This window comes from Typopeltis vanoorti, chromosome 19 (genome assembly GCF_054136105.1).
Source record: "Typopeltis vanoorti isolate ZY-2024b chromosome 19, IOZ_Tvanoo_1.0, whole genome shotgun sequence".
Lineage (NCBI taxonomy): Eukaryota > Metazoa > Arthropoda > Arachnida > Uropygi > Thelyphonidae > Typopeltis > Typopeltis vanoorti.
In genome coordinates this window covers 34,713,154-34,729,256 of record NC_143567.1, presented here as the reverse complement: position 1 = coordinate 34,729,256, position 16,103 = coordinate 34,713,154, and the positions used below count along the sequence as shown (strand labels likewise).

The following is a 16,103-nucleotide window of genomic DNA, read 5'->3' as shown; positions in this document are numbered from 1 at the left end:
TCTTATCAGAAAATAACACTTGATTAGCAAGTCATATCCAATTTTCTTCACCTTTATTGTCTAGGCCAATTTCAAAATATGCACTAAGGCATTTTTATTTCTAATCATATATATAAAACAAAATCAAGTCAGAAAATTATTCACTGAAATCTGTAAGAAAAATAAGATATGACATACACAGGAAGACATTAAATTATTACAGTAAGGATCCTGTATCTTGAGAGCAACAAAATCATATAATTCACATTTTATATTTCTATTATATATTAAAAAATGTTTTATGTAAACAGCGGCATCAAACATTCCTAAACATTACTTAAGATTGGAAAATATGAATGAAAACATTTCAGAAGGTTTCAGTATCTTGTCAGATTTTCATTTAAATCACTGCGGGAGGGTATTACATTAGGTAAATAAATGCAATCATATAATGTTATGATTGCATTTATTTACCTAATGGAATGTCAGGACATGCAGGGAAGATAGTTGCATATAGGTGATGAAATTATTCTCCTTCTTAAAAGTTGGGAATATGACTACAATCATCCATAATGCCAAAAGTCTATTTAAAGAATCAGCTGAAGCAATATTATTATTATTATTATTATTAACATTTGACCTCGATGGAGTGGGTGACTCATCATGGAAGGTATATACACACTATCTCACACAATGCTCATCCAATCATGCCTTAAAGCGATTCAATATCCTTTCAGTTTTATTGACATCGAGTTTACTTAATTCCTCATATGCCTCCTGATCACTCACCAGCAGTCCCATCTGCTGAAGAATCAGCTGAAGCTTTGACATTGAAGGTGACATTGCAACTTCTTGCAATGTCACCTTCACAAGGATGAAATACCCTGATAATCATTGCAAACTTTGACCATATCCTCTACATCTTAGTTACCAATATACTGTCATCATCAACTAACATCACCCTGCCATCATTCTTTCTTTCTTCTATTTGCCACATATTGAAAGAACTCACTGGGATTTTTCTTGGTTTAACTGGATAATTTCTGCTTATACTGCACTTATTTTGTCTTTACTAATGAGTCACCTTCCTGGCCTGCAATTCATACACTTCATGCAACTGATTATTATCAACATTCAATGTGTTACTTTCACAGTGCCTTCTTCCAGATATGATGCTTAATCTTTTCATTCATTCATTTTACTCCTACCTTATTTAGCCTCTTTGTCTTTTGCAATAAAGTCAGGCACTGCTTACTGCTTCTGTTATATAGCTCTTGATCAATGTCAAGGCAACATCTATTTCCTTTCTACTCAATTCCTCTTTTCATGCTACAGATCCTAGTTGAACCCTAAGCTTTTTTATAATCACTGGCCCTGTAGTTTCACATATATCCCTTCAAGTAGTTCTCATATGGCTGACAATAACCCAGGTGATCAGAAAGGCTGGTTACATGATTACTCTAGCCAACTGGGGGTAAAATTAGACACTCCATTCACAAGTGCATCTTCTGATGATCAGATCTAAGACTCCTAACCCTCATGTGCCCTCAGTTACACACTGCCTCAGATTGTTGTTCCTTAAGAACGAAAAGAAATTCCTTCTCCTTATTCCTTGATGCTATCTCTCTTCTTCATTCCAATCAATATTACTATAATTAAAATTGCCCATAATGATCATACTTCTCTTGCTCAGTAAGTTCATTTGTCAACACACTTTGTCTCTACTCTCCACATTCCCCAGCTCATAGCCACACCGCAACTAAACATTTTATCTATCAACCTCCATCTCGCACCATACTGCTTCAAAACCCCTGCCACTGTTTATGCCTTGAAACTCAACTTTGTGCTCTCATAATTCTCCTGCTATCAAGAAAGAGATGTCTTGATAGACTTTCTTGTCCTTCCTATCCACACAAAAAGACATACCCTTCCATGACATATTATATCAGTGGAATTATGCTTTGAGTGATTGATGAGGGTAGAGATCTTGGAGTTATAGTGGTTAAAAAGTTTAAGTTCAAGGATAACATAGCAAAAATTGCAAATACAACACAATAATTGTGACATTGAAATGAACATTTATGTGTAAGGATAATAAAATCACTTTGCTTCTTTATAGAGCCTTGATATCACTGCATATAACTACTGTACACAGCTTTGGTCTCATGGAAAAGCTTCAAAGTAGAGTTACAAAGACAATAATGGTAGACAGGAGAAAGAGAGGGGTGATATGTTAGAGATATACATCTGAAAGACTGATATATGATATCAATTCACAATTTTTTTTCCCATAGAAGATGGGAAAAAAGATGGGAAGAGAGGGCAGGACTTATTCTATAAACCTTATTCTGGCAAATAAAACATCCAGTTAAGATGAAGGAACAGCAATGGGAAGTCCACCTATCTAGTACTTGCTAACTTTTATTTAGAACACTTAGAAGCCATCCTTTTCTCGTCCATACACCCTCAGCCTTCATTTGGGGTTCATTATATAAATGATGTTTTTGCTATCTGGCCCCAAAATGAAGACACATTACTACTTTTTTTATTGAATATAAACAACCTACATCCACTAATTAAATTTACTATGAAAATGGAAAAAAAAACCAAATTGTCCTTTTAGATATTACAGCAATCCCTCGATTAGTGCATCTAATGCGTTCCTTAAAACAGGTGCATTAATCGAAAATGCACGAATCAATTATAATAACCTATGGGAAAAAGTATAATTCATTCCTCGAATTTCTTTTTTGAACATTAATTTTTTTATAAAAGAATTAAGGTATGTCTCACGGCCTAGTTAAAGGAAAACCATGAAGCTGAAAGACAACAAAACATATTCAGAATATAAATTTCATTATTCTACTTCTTAACAAAGAATTGAGCTAACGTAGTTTGCCTGGCATTTTGTTTCTTATTTTTCATACAAATGATGGTATGGCCTTATTGCCTCTTCTACTCTTCTGCAAATTTTACTGCTTCTCTCTTCATCAGGATCAGCCTCTAAGCACTGCTGGTTAAAAACGCCGATTCTACGAAAAATAAAAATTCTATGAAATCTCTTTTGGCTGATTATCAGTGGTTAAATTTTCTTCATATTCTTTGGGATCTTCCCGCTGTGCATCTAAATTTAGCAGGTCGGAATCACTCAATTCTTCAGAATGAGATTTAATTAACTCTTGGTCATTATCATTGAAGGGGAGAAAAAAATAAAGGATGAACAAATTGGCCATCAACACATGAATCACATGCTTTATAGATAAAATTACCCAACTGTTATACAAGCAAAATAGTTACCACTTTAAAAAACCATAATTATCTTAAAAGAGAAGTTAATTTTCCGAAGTGTAATAATAAACAACTCATCCCAGAAGACGGATTGATTACCCAACTATTAGAATAGATTCTCCTTTTTGTGACATGCGCAGAAGTGTCTCGAATCTGTGGGTATACTATAGCAAACGACATAAATTTTGGCAGTAAAAATTTGGAACATAGTATACAAAAGTGTATGTACATAGAAGTAGTGTAGTATGCTATTAAAAATAACTTTGTAAAATGTTTAAAATTGGTAACTAAATTATTTCATTCTGGTGAGTGAATTTTTTAAAATAGTTAGCCATAAAAATGTATAGATAGAAAATTTTTTAAATCTGTAACATTTATTTTTAAGATGTATACAGGCGCACTAATCGAATTTGGGTATCGAAAAAAAATGACACACTAATCGAGGGATTACTGTATACTCCTTTGTTCACCACCAGGTGAATTAATTACTTCCATTTATCAAAAGCCTACTTTCACTGGACACTACATTCAACAACAATCAGCTCACCATTCATCACCGAAGACTGGAAATATTAAAACTTTATTGCAATGTGCTCATAATATTTGTTTTACATCTCAACTATTACAGCAGGAACTACTCTTAAACATCAAATGATACATGAAACTTGAAAGCTTCTTGGTTCAAATATTATCAAATATCATATTTGATAATTCAAATATCAAAGAAACAGTATGTTGTATTCAAAGGCTGATAGTATCGAGGTGACCAATTCAGATGTAATAGTAGAGTTACTGAGTGTTCACTTTTCAAAAGTCTATCACCCAAGTGAGAATATCTCTGTACCTGTAGCAACAACTAATGTAAGTATTGAAGTTAAGAAATCAGAGGTACTTAGTATATTGCAAAATTTAAATGCGAACACTGCTGTAGGTTTAGATGGAATATCAGCCGAGGTGTTGCGTGAATGTACAAATGAATTGTCAACCCCCCCTCTTACTTGGATATTTAATTCAAGTTTGAACTCTGGTATGGTCCCTAGGGAGTGGAAGTTGGGCAAAGTGGTTCCTTTGCATAAGGGTGGCTCTAAAACTGCGATAGTTAATTACAGACCAATCACCATCTCAGGAGTAGTGGTAAAAGTATTGGAAAAGTTGGTTAAAGACAAAATTCAAGAATGGGTGGATCAGAATATGATACTCTATAGGGGCCAGCATGGTTTTGTTAAAGGTCGATCTTGCCTTAGCAATTTATTAGCTTTTTATGAAACTTTTTCAAGTCACTTCAGGTCCCCAATTAGTGCAGTGGTGGTCTCACACTGGGAAATGAAGTTCATCTCCCACCTAAAGACAATCACAAAAATCTATGCCAATGGCGCCATTCAAACCTGCGATCTGTTGGTTAGAGAGTGGATATGTTAACCACTTGGCCAACCAGGCTGGCTGGTGACATGTACTATACTGATATGTACTCCTGATGCATTGCTCTTGAGTATAATCTACCAGTGCTATGTCATTACTTGTTTTATTTAACAATCTTCAAAATGACTTCAGGAATCCAAAATACCTCTATTTCAAAACTCAAGAGTATTTTGCCAATTTTGTAATATTTATCTTTGATATATTTACCAAAAAATATAAAATGTGACTTCTCATCATATTATAAATGTATAGTCACGTCACTTTATGAAGGTTTAATTCTTGGGGAAAGAAAAAATCAGATATCACCAACTGGCTAACTTAAAATAACAGCCAGGAAAGGAGGCTAGTGGATTTATTTCTACTGATTGCATTTGTTTATAAGGTCAATTTGCCATGTTTTATCAAAGAAAACTGCTCAGTTTCTGGAGGAATAAATTGATACCACCTAACTCATATTTATCTAGAAAGACCTAAAAATTTAGAAAATTTCTTTGCATCTTCAAGAGAATCGAAACAGGTATTTCTTAATTCTGTAAGAAATAATTAAGAGATTAAGAGAGCATGTAACAAATAACGGTGCATAAATGTCACTATAATAAACTTGTTTTCAGTACTAGAACACACATACATGCACACACAAAAATTCAATTAAAAAATAATTGGATTCTTTGTACTTCTTTACTTTATACTTCCAATAGCTATTATGTTTCTTTAAGTTCATATTCTTTAATTTTAAATTTTCCAAACCAAGAAATTGAGTCAGCATCCCTTCCTGAGATGAAAGTTCAGAATTAAACATATGATCTACCGAATCAGTCAATAACATGAAACTATTTACAATCCAAGATAAAGAATTTTTAAAAATAGTCTGAAGCAGCCCTGACAAATCCTCCTCTCCATTTTCCTAACTGATTTTTCTGCAACGCAACTTGCCACAGGTCATTTAGTGCAGCTTTAGCTGAGAGAGAGAGAGAGAGAGGAGTACTTTCGAGGTGGTAATGGAAAACTTATTGGATATGATGAGACAGATATGCTACATAAATAATGAACTATTTGAAGCTAAAGAAATGAGAACAAACATGATGTTAAACATGTATTTTCTGCATATAAATTTTTCCATATTTCCAGTGTTTACTAATGAGCAGGTGAAGTTGCACTAGTTTTCTGTTTGTAATCGTTACTCAGATGATACAAATGTTAACAAGCTTGAAATATCAGAATATATTTTCTTTATTTTTTTTGTGTTTCAATTTTTAAATATATATTAATATGCAAATTTCTTAAACACTATAATAGAAAAAAAATATTAATTTTCATAATAGGAATTTAAAATGTTTATGGAGTATATAATTTTATCAAAAATCATTAATCAGTGTCAACCCAGTAATTATTATATATTAAATTTCTTTTATACTGGAATATTTTAAATTCAAGAATACTAAAACTGAATGTGGTGAACTATATTATGTCACCTGACTGAATACTCAAAATTCTTGAAGAGAAAAAGAATAACAAGCCATACCTATATTGCTCTGCTCTTAATACAGGATCTTTACCCTGTAAATGTCTTTCCATGGCAAGATGCCCAACAACATCTTCTAAAGCAAGATAAGTTGCAGGAATTTTCTGTTCTAAAAGTCTTTCTTTACTTCCTATAAAAGAAAAGCTAAACTCACTGTACAGATAATGAAATATAATTTACATAGAAAAAAAAAAAGTTGAATGAAAAATCTAAAACAGGTGAAAAAAAAAAAAAAATGATAATACACACAATGATAATATGATAATACACAATCATGCCAATGTTAAAATTATGTCCAAAATATTCTTTGAGACACAATATTAGAATGTTTAAAGAGTACATTTGCACAGTAATCAAGTTAAGACTTTTCTTCAAATATTTTATGCAGAATTATGTGAAAATGGAGAACAAAGTGCCACATGTAGATGGTACTAAGGATATAATGCCTTTATTTCATCTGTTCAGCATTATGGCAGTATTTCTTGTGAAATAATGTCAAGAGAAAAAATGCTCTTGGTTCACTTGTAGTTGACAACTAGAGGAACTTTTTCTAGGCATTTTATAGCTGGTTCTTTCTAGCTGGCACAGGCAAGTTGGGTTTATCCTCTCCTGGAAACTTAATTTTTTAACCCACATCTCAGAAAAAATCAACCACAGAATTCACACTATTTCAGACATTAGTATAAGTGTTATTATATAAGTACAACTGTTTGGTAATACTCTCCCCCCCCCGATCCTTCAAAGAAAGAAAAAGAAAGGCTGTTTTTGAAATCAGCAGCGGCACTCAGAAATCAACCGAATTTAAATAAATATGGTTGCATAAAACTTCCCAAAATTTAGTAAACATTAATTATCAGAGATCCCACTTTACATCCTAGGCCACCTACAAACACCCATAGAGGGCACACCAATCAGATAGGACTTCCCACATGTTTTCACTTAGTATTGTATTGGAGTGTGTTGTTACAAAAGTTATTTGTAATCCCTCAAGATGTCTCAGTGATTGAGATGAAATATTCAAAGCATTAAAATTAGTTTTATGTTGTTTAATTTTGATGGTATATATCAGCACACAGAATTATAAGTAAATAATTATTTATTGTCTTATTAGCAATAAGTCAATAAATAATTATTTACTTATAATTCTGTATTCTGATATATACTGTCAAAATTAAAAAACATGTATTATGAACACATAAGCCTTGCTACACATTTGACAATTAGTTTTAATTTTCCAGTGCTGTAAATATTCCATTAAACCTCCAACATGATGAAACAGAGATCTGAGTATCCCACAATTAGAGTTTGGAGAGTGATAGAGACAGTATATGAATGCAGCGAAGTTGGGTAAGGAACTTTTGTACCAGAGTAGTTCAAGCAGTGGAGAGGATTTGAGGTTTAGCATTTCGGAAATGGAGTTTGCTTAGATGAATGCACAAGCTCTAATCCTTCTGGGAGAAGGAATTGTGTAGTTTGGCCAGATGAGATGGATAGTAGTAGTTGAGGTTGCCAAGTGAGGTTTCATTTCATTAATATAAGCATTATTTGCATATCTGCACATCATCAAAAGCTCAGATTAACTTCATTAGTAGCTTTCTTACATGCAACATGTTCAGCCTTTTGAGATGGAAGTTGCTGAAGTGACCTGAAAAAGTTCTACATTTGGTCTCTCCAACAGCATTTCTGGATTAGGTAACCCTTAGTTATGAATGTTCTATAGATTTGCAATTCATGAGTGGAATTCATATAAAAAATAAATAATATATCAATGCCAGGCATATTAAAAATAATGACAATGAGTTAGTGTCCTTCAAAGATTCGGCCTGTTTGAAGATAATATCCTGACAGAAATGGAAGTTGAAGGGTAGATATAGCACACAAGTTGTGACAAATTCATGGAGGCCTCATACTATAATGTCTGTGGTAAGTCAAGCAGAACCTTGTGATTGCACATGTTTAGATATCTTGCATTTTGTCTTGAGTCACATCAAAACAATACCAGTAGCTAATAAAGAGTAGAGTTTGCATATCTGCATTTGTACCTTTCAAAGGAAAAATGAGTGAATGGAACTTAAAATGGTGCGTTAACATAAAGTTTTGTGAAACGTTACCCAAAAACACAAGTGAAACTAGAAATGTCATGAGTGGTTTGTGGTGATGATACCATCAAAAATTCTAGTTTATCTGAATGGCATAAGAAGTTTAAAGAGGGACGGGAAGGTATTAGAGATGATGTAAGAACTGGATAACCACAAACTCAAAAAATACGTGAAAATGTGAAAAGAATATGGCAATTAGCTGTCCAACAGTGCAATCAATACACCCCATTACAATATAATCTGTTACATCACTAATTCATTAATAACTGTTCAGGTGAACTGCCTCAGCATTAAATTTCAAAAGATGTGTTGTACTTGCGTCAACAAGGTCAATTTTCACACTGAAGTCCAATTGGAGAGCACAGTTCCTGCAAAGGATGTTGTAACATAGGGAAATGATTGCTTCCATATGTATTCTCTTCGACATCCTACATGATCAGAAGAATAATGACAAGGTGCACAAAAGAATGTAATGCATCCATTATTAAGAAGAGAGGAGCTGTTACTGCCATGTGTATGCTCAACAATCCAGCCTCACTCATTCATCTTGGCTAACCTCACAGTATTGTGTCTATAAATTCACGCATAAAACGTATAGGCAGACACAGTTACAATATGATATTATCAAGGGCAACCTGAATTAACTCACAACCCAGCAGTAAATAAGTGGTACGCATTGTAATAAGAAATTCCACCAAAAAAAAGGTGGATGGCTGGCACTTCCAGAGCAATTTTAAGCAGACCGTGCTGAAAATGGGTATGGATGCCCACAAGGATAGCAATTCCTCCACGAGTAAGTCAATCTCCAGTGTTGTCTTTATGAATAATAGTGAAATGTGTTAAGATGGAGTTCCTCCCTGGATTACTGGATTTTAAATATTTCATCTGAAGACATCTCCTCATCTACAAATCCAAAGCAGACTTGTAAGGACCAGATGCACCAAGCTTGTCTTCTATCCAATGGCAGTCGAGCCATCTAGTCTCTTGCCAAGGCTGTGGAGTATGACTCCTGTCGTTCCATGTTTCCACCTCTCACATCATGATGGTATAATGGTAGCATCTAAACAGTTTATTTTTCACTTGGTCAGACTATAATAAATTTAGTTTAATCCTTTATCCAAGTGTGTGCAAACAAAGTTTGCGCCTGAAAGTATCTTCAGGACTGAGGTAAGGTGGTATGACACCGGACGACTCCTTGCAAAGGTGGAGCAAGCTACCAACACTTCTATCTCAGTATCTCCCATAATGCAAAACACATCTCCTTACGGATATGTATAATGTTATGCATTAAATGGGAAGGGCCACTACCCAGACTAGTTTCGACCTTTATTGAGGTCTCTTCAGTGGGAGCCAGGCCCAAGTGGAGATACCAAGGCAGAAGCTTTAGCAAGGTCATCTCCTCCTATAGGAGCTGCCAAACAGTGTGCCATCTTTTTATTAAATTACTCTGGATTTAGAGAAAGATGTTGACAGTTTATTTTTCACTTGGCCAGACTATAATAAATTTAGTTTAATCCTTTATCCAAGTGCGTGCAAACAAAGTTTGCGCCTGAAAGTATCTTCAGGACTGAGGTAAGGTGGTACAACACCGGGCAACTCCTTGCAAAGGTGGAGCAAGCTACCTAAGGTGTTGTACCACCTTACCTCAGTCCTGAAGATACTTTCAGGTGCAAACTTTGTTTGCACACACACTTGGATAAAGGATTAAACTAAATTTATTATGGTGGCATCTAAAGATAAGACAGACCTCTTGGCATCAGTTTTCTCCTTCGATTCTTGTATACAAGTATAACAGCGGAGGAATCTGACCAAGGCAGATTCCTCCACTGTTTCATAAACTATCCACAGTATGCCTTCTGTGAAATTTCACCAGGACATCAGAAAAATACTTAGCAGACTTGATAACAATAAGTCTCCTGGACCTGATGATATTCCTCCAGTTGTATTAAAGGCTTTAGTTAACACGTTCGCTGCCACGCTACTTTGGCATGGTCTGTTCCCCTACGCCGAGCTGTTTTACTTCTTCAAGGTCAGTACGATAATCTCGTTACCGGAGGTAAACGACCTACGAGTATACTCGTAGTTGGCTTGTACAGAGCATATACGGTCTATGAGAATACATAGTTTTGAAGCTAGCCCCACAAGCCAAGCATTTTCACTTCTTCAAGGTCACTACAATAATCTCGTTCCCGGCGGTAAGTGTCCTACGAGTATACTCGTAGCTGGCTTGTGAAGCAGGATTACCCACTACGAGTATATTCGTAGTTGGCAGCGAACGTGTTAAAGAACTCACACACACCATCTTGTATTATCTGGAAGCTTGGAAGCTAGCTCTCATACATAGAGCCTGTCTCCAAAAGACAACTATCACCCTTTTTCTCTGACCTTAGTACTTCCAAAATAATGGAAAATGTTATCAACGGTCAACTGGCTCAATATTTGGAGACTCACCAACTACTTAGTTATCTTTCTCATCTGTCAGAGGACTGGTTGAGTTCCCTATGTACAAATCTTTGCCATCTGGTTCTATCTCTGGTCATTTCTGTCATCTCTTTCTCTCTCCAAAGCTTAATAACTGTGATCTTTCCTTCAAAGACTGTAACCATGTTTTTTTTGGTCTATTTCTAGATTATCTTCCTCTGATGATTCCATTCAAGACTATATTTGGTAATCTTTGAAAAGACATTCTCTGGAGGTGCCCAAACAATCTTAATTATTGTTTATGAATTATAGCTAATCTTCTCTATAATTCAATTCATGTTTGACTTGCTCATTTGTTTTGTGTTCTGACCAGTGAGTGAGTCTTATTTTCTTTAAGCATTTCATTTTGAATCTGATTTTCTATATATCTTTCTGATTGAAAGTCTCAGTTCCATAAGTTGCTGTGGGTATAATAATGTTTTAGAGTTTTAGTTTGAAGCTTTTTGAAATGCTGTTATTTTTCCATATTTTGTTTAATTTATTCATATTAGACCATCCTTTGTTAAGTCTGTATTTTATTAATTCTGTGTTGTCGAGGTTGGGAGTAATGAGACTGGCAAGATATGTAAATCAGTTTAAGTATATCTTTTCTAAGTCTCTTGAAATTTTTTCCTCATTTCTTCCTATTTTTGTTGTTTTAGTTTTGCTTAGATTGATTTTCATTCCAAAAGTTTAGCACACTTCATTTAAAATTTTTATTGTTTTTTCCAGTTGTTCTTTAGACTCTGCAAGAATAATATCATCTGCATATTTAATGTGGTTGATGTTCATTCCATTTATTTTTAAACTTGGTTCTTCAGCTATGGATTTGTATATTTCTTCAATATAGATAATAAATAAATTTGGTGAGAGTGGGCAACTTGGCATGACTCCTTTTACTACTTTGAATTTATTTTTTATTTTTATTAAATTTGACAGTTGCTTAGTGATCACAAATAGGAATTCCAACATTCTAATTCCACACTAGCCAATTTCATCCATCTTTAGATGCAGGCCGGGGAGTGGAGCAACTCAAGTGGTTGCTCTCGATATCTCCAAGGCATTTGATGAAGTCTGGCATCCATGTCACAATGGCTACCAAGCTACCATCTTATGGTATTCCTCCTTCCTTCTGAATGGATTGCTGGCTTCCTCTCCTGTTGTATACTGAGGGTTATAGTGGGCAGTTTCCTTTCATTAGATTTTTTTTTTTTTTTTAAATAAATATGTAGTTCCCCCTTATTCACGGGTTTACTAGCCACGGTTTCAGTTATCCACGGTCAACTCCAGTCCAAAAATATTAAAAGGAAAATTACAGAAATAAACAATTTATAATTACATCAGCAAAGTGGATATTAGATCTAACATTATTTCAAAGCTGAATGTTTGTCGAAACTATGAAAGTGTCATAAGTTGAACTGAGAGCTTACGAGAATACAATCCTAAGCAACCCTGGTTACTTGGCTATTAAAGTTTAATACTTTAATCATTCATATTCATGTGTTATTCAGTCTTAACTTTCTTATCAATGCCTTAAACATGTGTCATTCTCATGTGGAGGTGAACTTTAATGCCACCAAAACACATGGTCCAATCTTATTTCTAGGAAGAAAGTGCAAAGAAAAAATCTGCAGAGATTTGGTTGCCAGATTTGCAAAAGGATTATCCCTGGAGAGGGTCCAAAGACAATTGATTAAGTTGGTTTCTGTTCTCTGGAATGTGGAATATGAGGACAGATTTAGAGAATGCAAATTACAGAGCCTAATGGATAGAAGGAAGAGGAGAGACTTGTTTGAGACGTATAAGTTGATAAGGGGCAATTACCAGATTAACCTGTATGAGATTTTTTATAGAATATTTGGAGATGGGAGAGAATGAGAGGCCATCCCTGGAAACTGAATAAGGTGGATGTAAGCAATGGGGTGAGGAGTAGATTTTTTGCATGAAGAGTGGTGGGTGATTGGAATGCAGGGACAGCGAAACCATTTAAGTCAAGGTACAATGAGCTGCGTATTGTTCGTATGTTAGTAATATTATTACTAACTTTCCCTCACTTTTGACAATATTCTGCTTGCCAATCAGGACCAGTTGCTTCTTCTTGGGTTAACTCTCACATTTAAGCTACTCTGGTATAAGCACATAAGATTCAAAACCTTTTTAGCCTCCAAAACAGCTAGGTATTTTTTTTTGTTCTAAAAAGTGCATCTTTCTTGCTCAAATCCTAATGCTACAAAAGCTCAAATCTGCCCAACCTTAGAATACTGTTCTCACATTTGGGATGGAGTACTCAAGACCACCTTCAGAATGTTTGATTATATTCAGAAGTGAGCAATTCACATAATTGTTATTTCCTTCTTCACCAACTCACTCCAATCACTTTCCGACGGATGCACTGTTTCTGTAGTCTGTCTTCTTTATAGGCATTTGTTTGCTGCTGCTCCACTGAACTGTTACTACCATCCTTCCATTTTCCTCTAATCATGTATGAACATAAGTGTGTGCTGGTCAACACCCTTATACAGTTCAAGTACAAACTTATCGTATCAACTTCTCATCTTTCACTTTCATTCCCTATTCTTATTGGCTCTTTGGAACAGTCTTTCCCAATCTGCTTTCCCCAATGATTCTAATCCTCAGGTCTTCAAAAAACACATCAACGAATTCCTATTTTCTTTCTTTTTAGCTTCCTGCCCACACACGGCATTGTCGTATCATAGATTTTGAGACCTTTCATGTGAGGGGCTATATAACACAGAGAAAGATAGGCTTATTTCTGTTTATTTGGAATCCATGACTGTTCCAGTGAAATTTTCCGATTCTTTTAGCATTTTAGACTTTGAGAGGTTGAGGACTTATATTTGCCTAACTGGTGTTTGGTAACTGATTTTGGAAAGTAAACATAGCAGGTTATTAAAAACAACACGTAAGTCCACAGTAATAACTTTAATTAATAAATAAGGTATATATTTCATACTAAAACTAACAGTACATCTTCAGTGTTACAAACAGATAGGAATAGAATACAAGTAACGAACATTCGGTGGATCACCTATTAAAATACAATATTGTCGCGAGCTAGGAAATGAAAGAAATTAATAAATAATTAATATTTAAGATAATTAGTTTTTTAATGATTGCATAAAATAAAAGTCTCCCAGATCTTCAAGAGAGAGGCAATCATTTCGATTTAAATTCGGTCGGTGTAAAAAAAAAAAAAGCTTCACAACTTTCTTTAAAGATGCGTTCATATTTGAACCTGCATCTATGAAGGAGAATAGCTTTATCCCATTGGATATTATGGGTAGTGGTAATACTGTGTTGTGCTAGACAAGATTTCTGAGGTTTGTTGTAATCAATATAATATTGATGTTCTTTAATTTTTTTTCCGCAGAACGGCCAGTTTGTCCAAAATAAGAAACATCGCATTCACAAGGAATTTTGTAAATGCCAGCCAAAGACAGAGATGACAGTTTATCTTTTGTAGAAGGCAATAAGGAAGAAATTTTGTTGATAGCAATGTCTTTGGCTGGCTATTACAAAATTCCTTGTGAATGCGATGTTTCTTATTTTGGACAGACTGGCCGTTCTGTGGAAAAAAGAATTAAAGAACATCAATATTATATTGATTACAACAAACCTCAGAAGTCTGGTCTAGCACAACACTGTATTACCACTATCCATAATATCCAGTGGGATAAAGCTATTCTCCTTCATAGATGCAGGTTCAAATATGAACCCATCTTTAAAGAAAGTTGCGAAGCTTTTTTACACCAACCGAATTTAAATCGAAATGATTGCCTCTCTCTCGAAGATCTGGGAGACTTTTATTTTATGCAATCATTAAAAAACTAATTATCTTAAATATTAATTATTTATTAATTTCTTTCATTTCCTAGCTCACGACAATATTGTATTTTAATAGGTGATCCACTGAATGTTCGTTACTTGTATTCTATTCCCATCTGTTTGTAACACTGAAGATGTACTATTAGTTTTAGTACAAAATATCTACCTTATTTATTAATTAAAGTTATTGCTGTGGACTTACGTGTTGTTTTTAATAATTATACTATGCCACAGGTCCCTCTAAAAATAAGAACACAGCAGGTGTCTTTCCTCTAGAAAATTGTTCAATACAGAATCTAATATCTTAGGGACAGTTCTTATATTTAATTTTCACTCAGAGAAAATAATTTTTTCTGGTGTGTCTGGTGTTTTTTCATTTAGTGATGCTTTCATCATAATTTTCTTGACAATTAGGTTCTCATTCAGTGAGAGGCGTTGCAAGATTCAGAACATAATATGTCGGGGCAGCTAACATGCTCAAAAGAAAAGCATCCTCAATCAAAATGTTTAGGTGTGCTGAAATTATCAGATGGTGGAATGGATGTATGAGTTTGTCGCTTCTGATATTTTCTTAACTGCCACTTTCTTAGAATAATAAGATTCCAAGAAGTGTCTTGTAGTGGCTAGCCTTCCTCTCTGCATCCTAACATGAGACGGACTGTTCAGTCTCTTTTCATCCTTCTTTTGACATGAAAGGGAGTAAGCTGAATGATCATCTCCCTCACTGCTTACACATTAAGGATTTTCTACAGCTAAGTAATATCATTATTACTACCACATCAGGTATAGATGTAGAATCACACTACATAGTCTGGACATGCCCATATTTCTGAAATTTAAAGCATCTTAATGGATTAAGGATGTAGAGTCTAACAAGACAGTTGAGATATGCTGCTTTTACCAATGTTGGATATTTGGATTCATCAAAAGTAAGGATGAGATTTCTGATCACACCCAGGAGACCATTCCTAGGTATCAGGATGTGCCTTGTACCTGTCACTCTTTGACTGATAAGCTCTAAACATATCTCCTCATCTGTAATATTGAGGAGATCCCATTCAGATATCACACCTCTAGAATAGTTGAGTATTTTATGAGGCACACCACACTAATGTTACTTGCAGTAGTTTTTCTGAGTGCTACTGACATCATGGTTCAACAAGAATATTGCCAGAATATAGTTTTTAACTGTTTTGGAAGATTCTAACAATCCTTCTAAACCCTTCTTAATAAAGGAAGGTGACAATTTCCCAATTGGCTTTTTATCCTGCATAAATGGATGATGAGAATCATTTATATGTATGTTTGGTTAGGGTCTTGTGGCAGTCTCTGAAAAAAAGAGTAGGATGAAGGATTCATGTTTAAAGGGATTTGTTTGGCACAAGATATCCCACTGACCATGTAACCCCATATGGGTATCCATTATCTAAAGATTACTCCTGACTACAGAGAAGGAGAATTACTGCAACACTGTTGGCAGGCTAGTCCAT

The 16,103-nt window shown here is 34.7% G+C and overlaps 1 protein-coding gene across 1 annotated transcript in view; it reads right to left on the bottom strand.

Moving 5' to 3' along the window:
• Positions 1–16,103, bottom strand: part of Lrrk (Leucine-rich repeat kinase) — a 790,764-nt gene that overhangs the window by 309,605 nt on the left and 465,056 nt on the right. Inside the window, exon 18 of the mRNA XM_090409582.1 lies at positions 6,209–6,338. Coding sequence (XP_090265708.1) covers positions 6,209–6,338 — 130 coding nt within the window. The remainder of the gene's footprint in view (positions 1–6,208; positions 6,339–16,103) is intronic.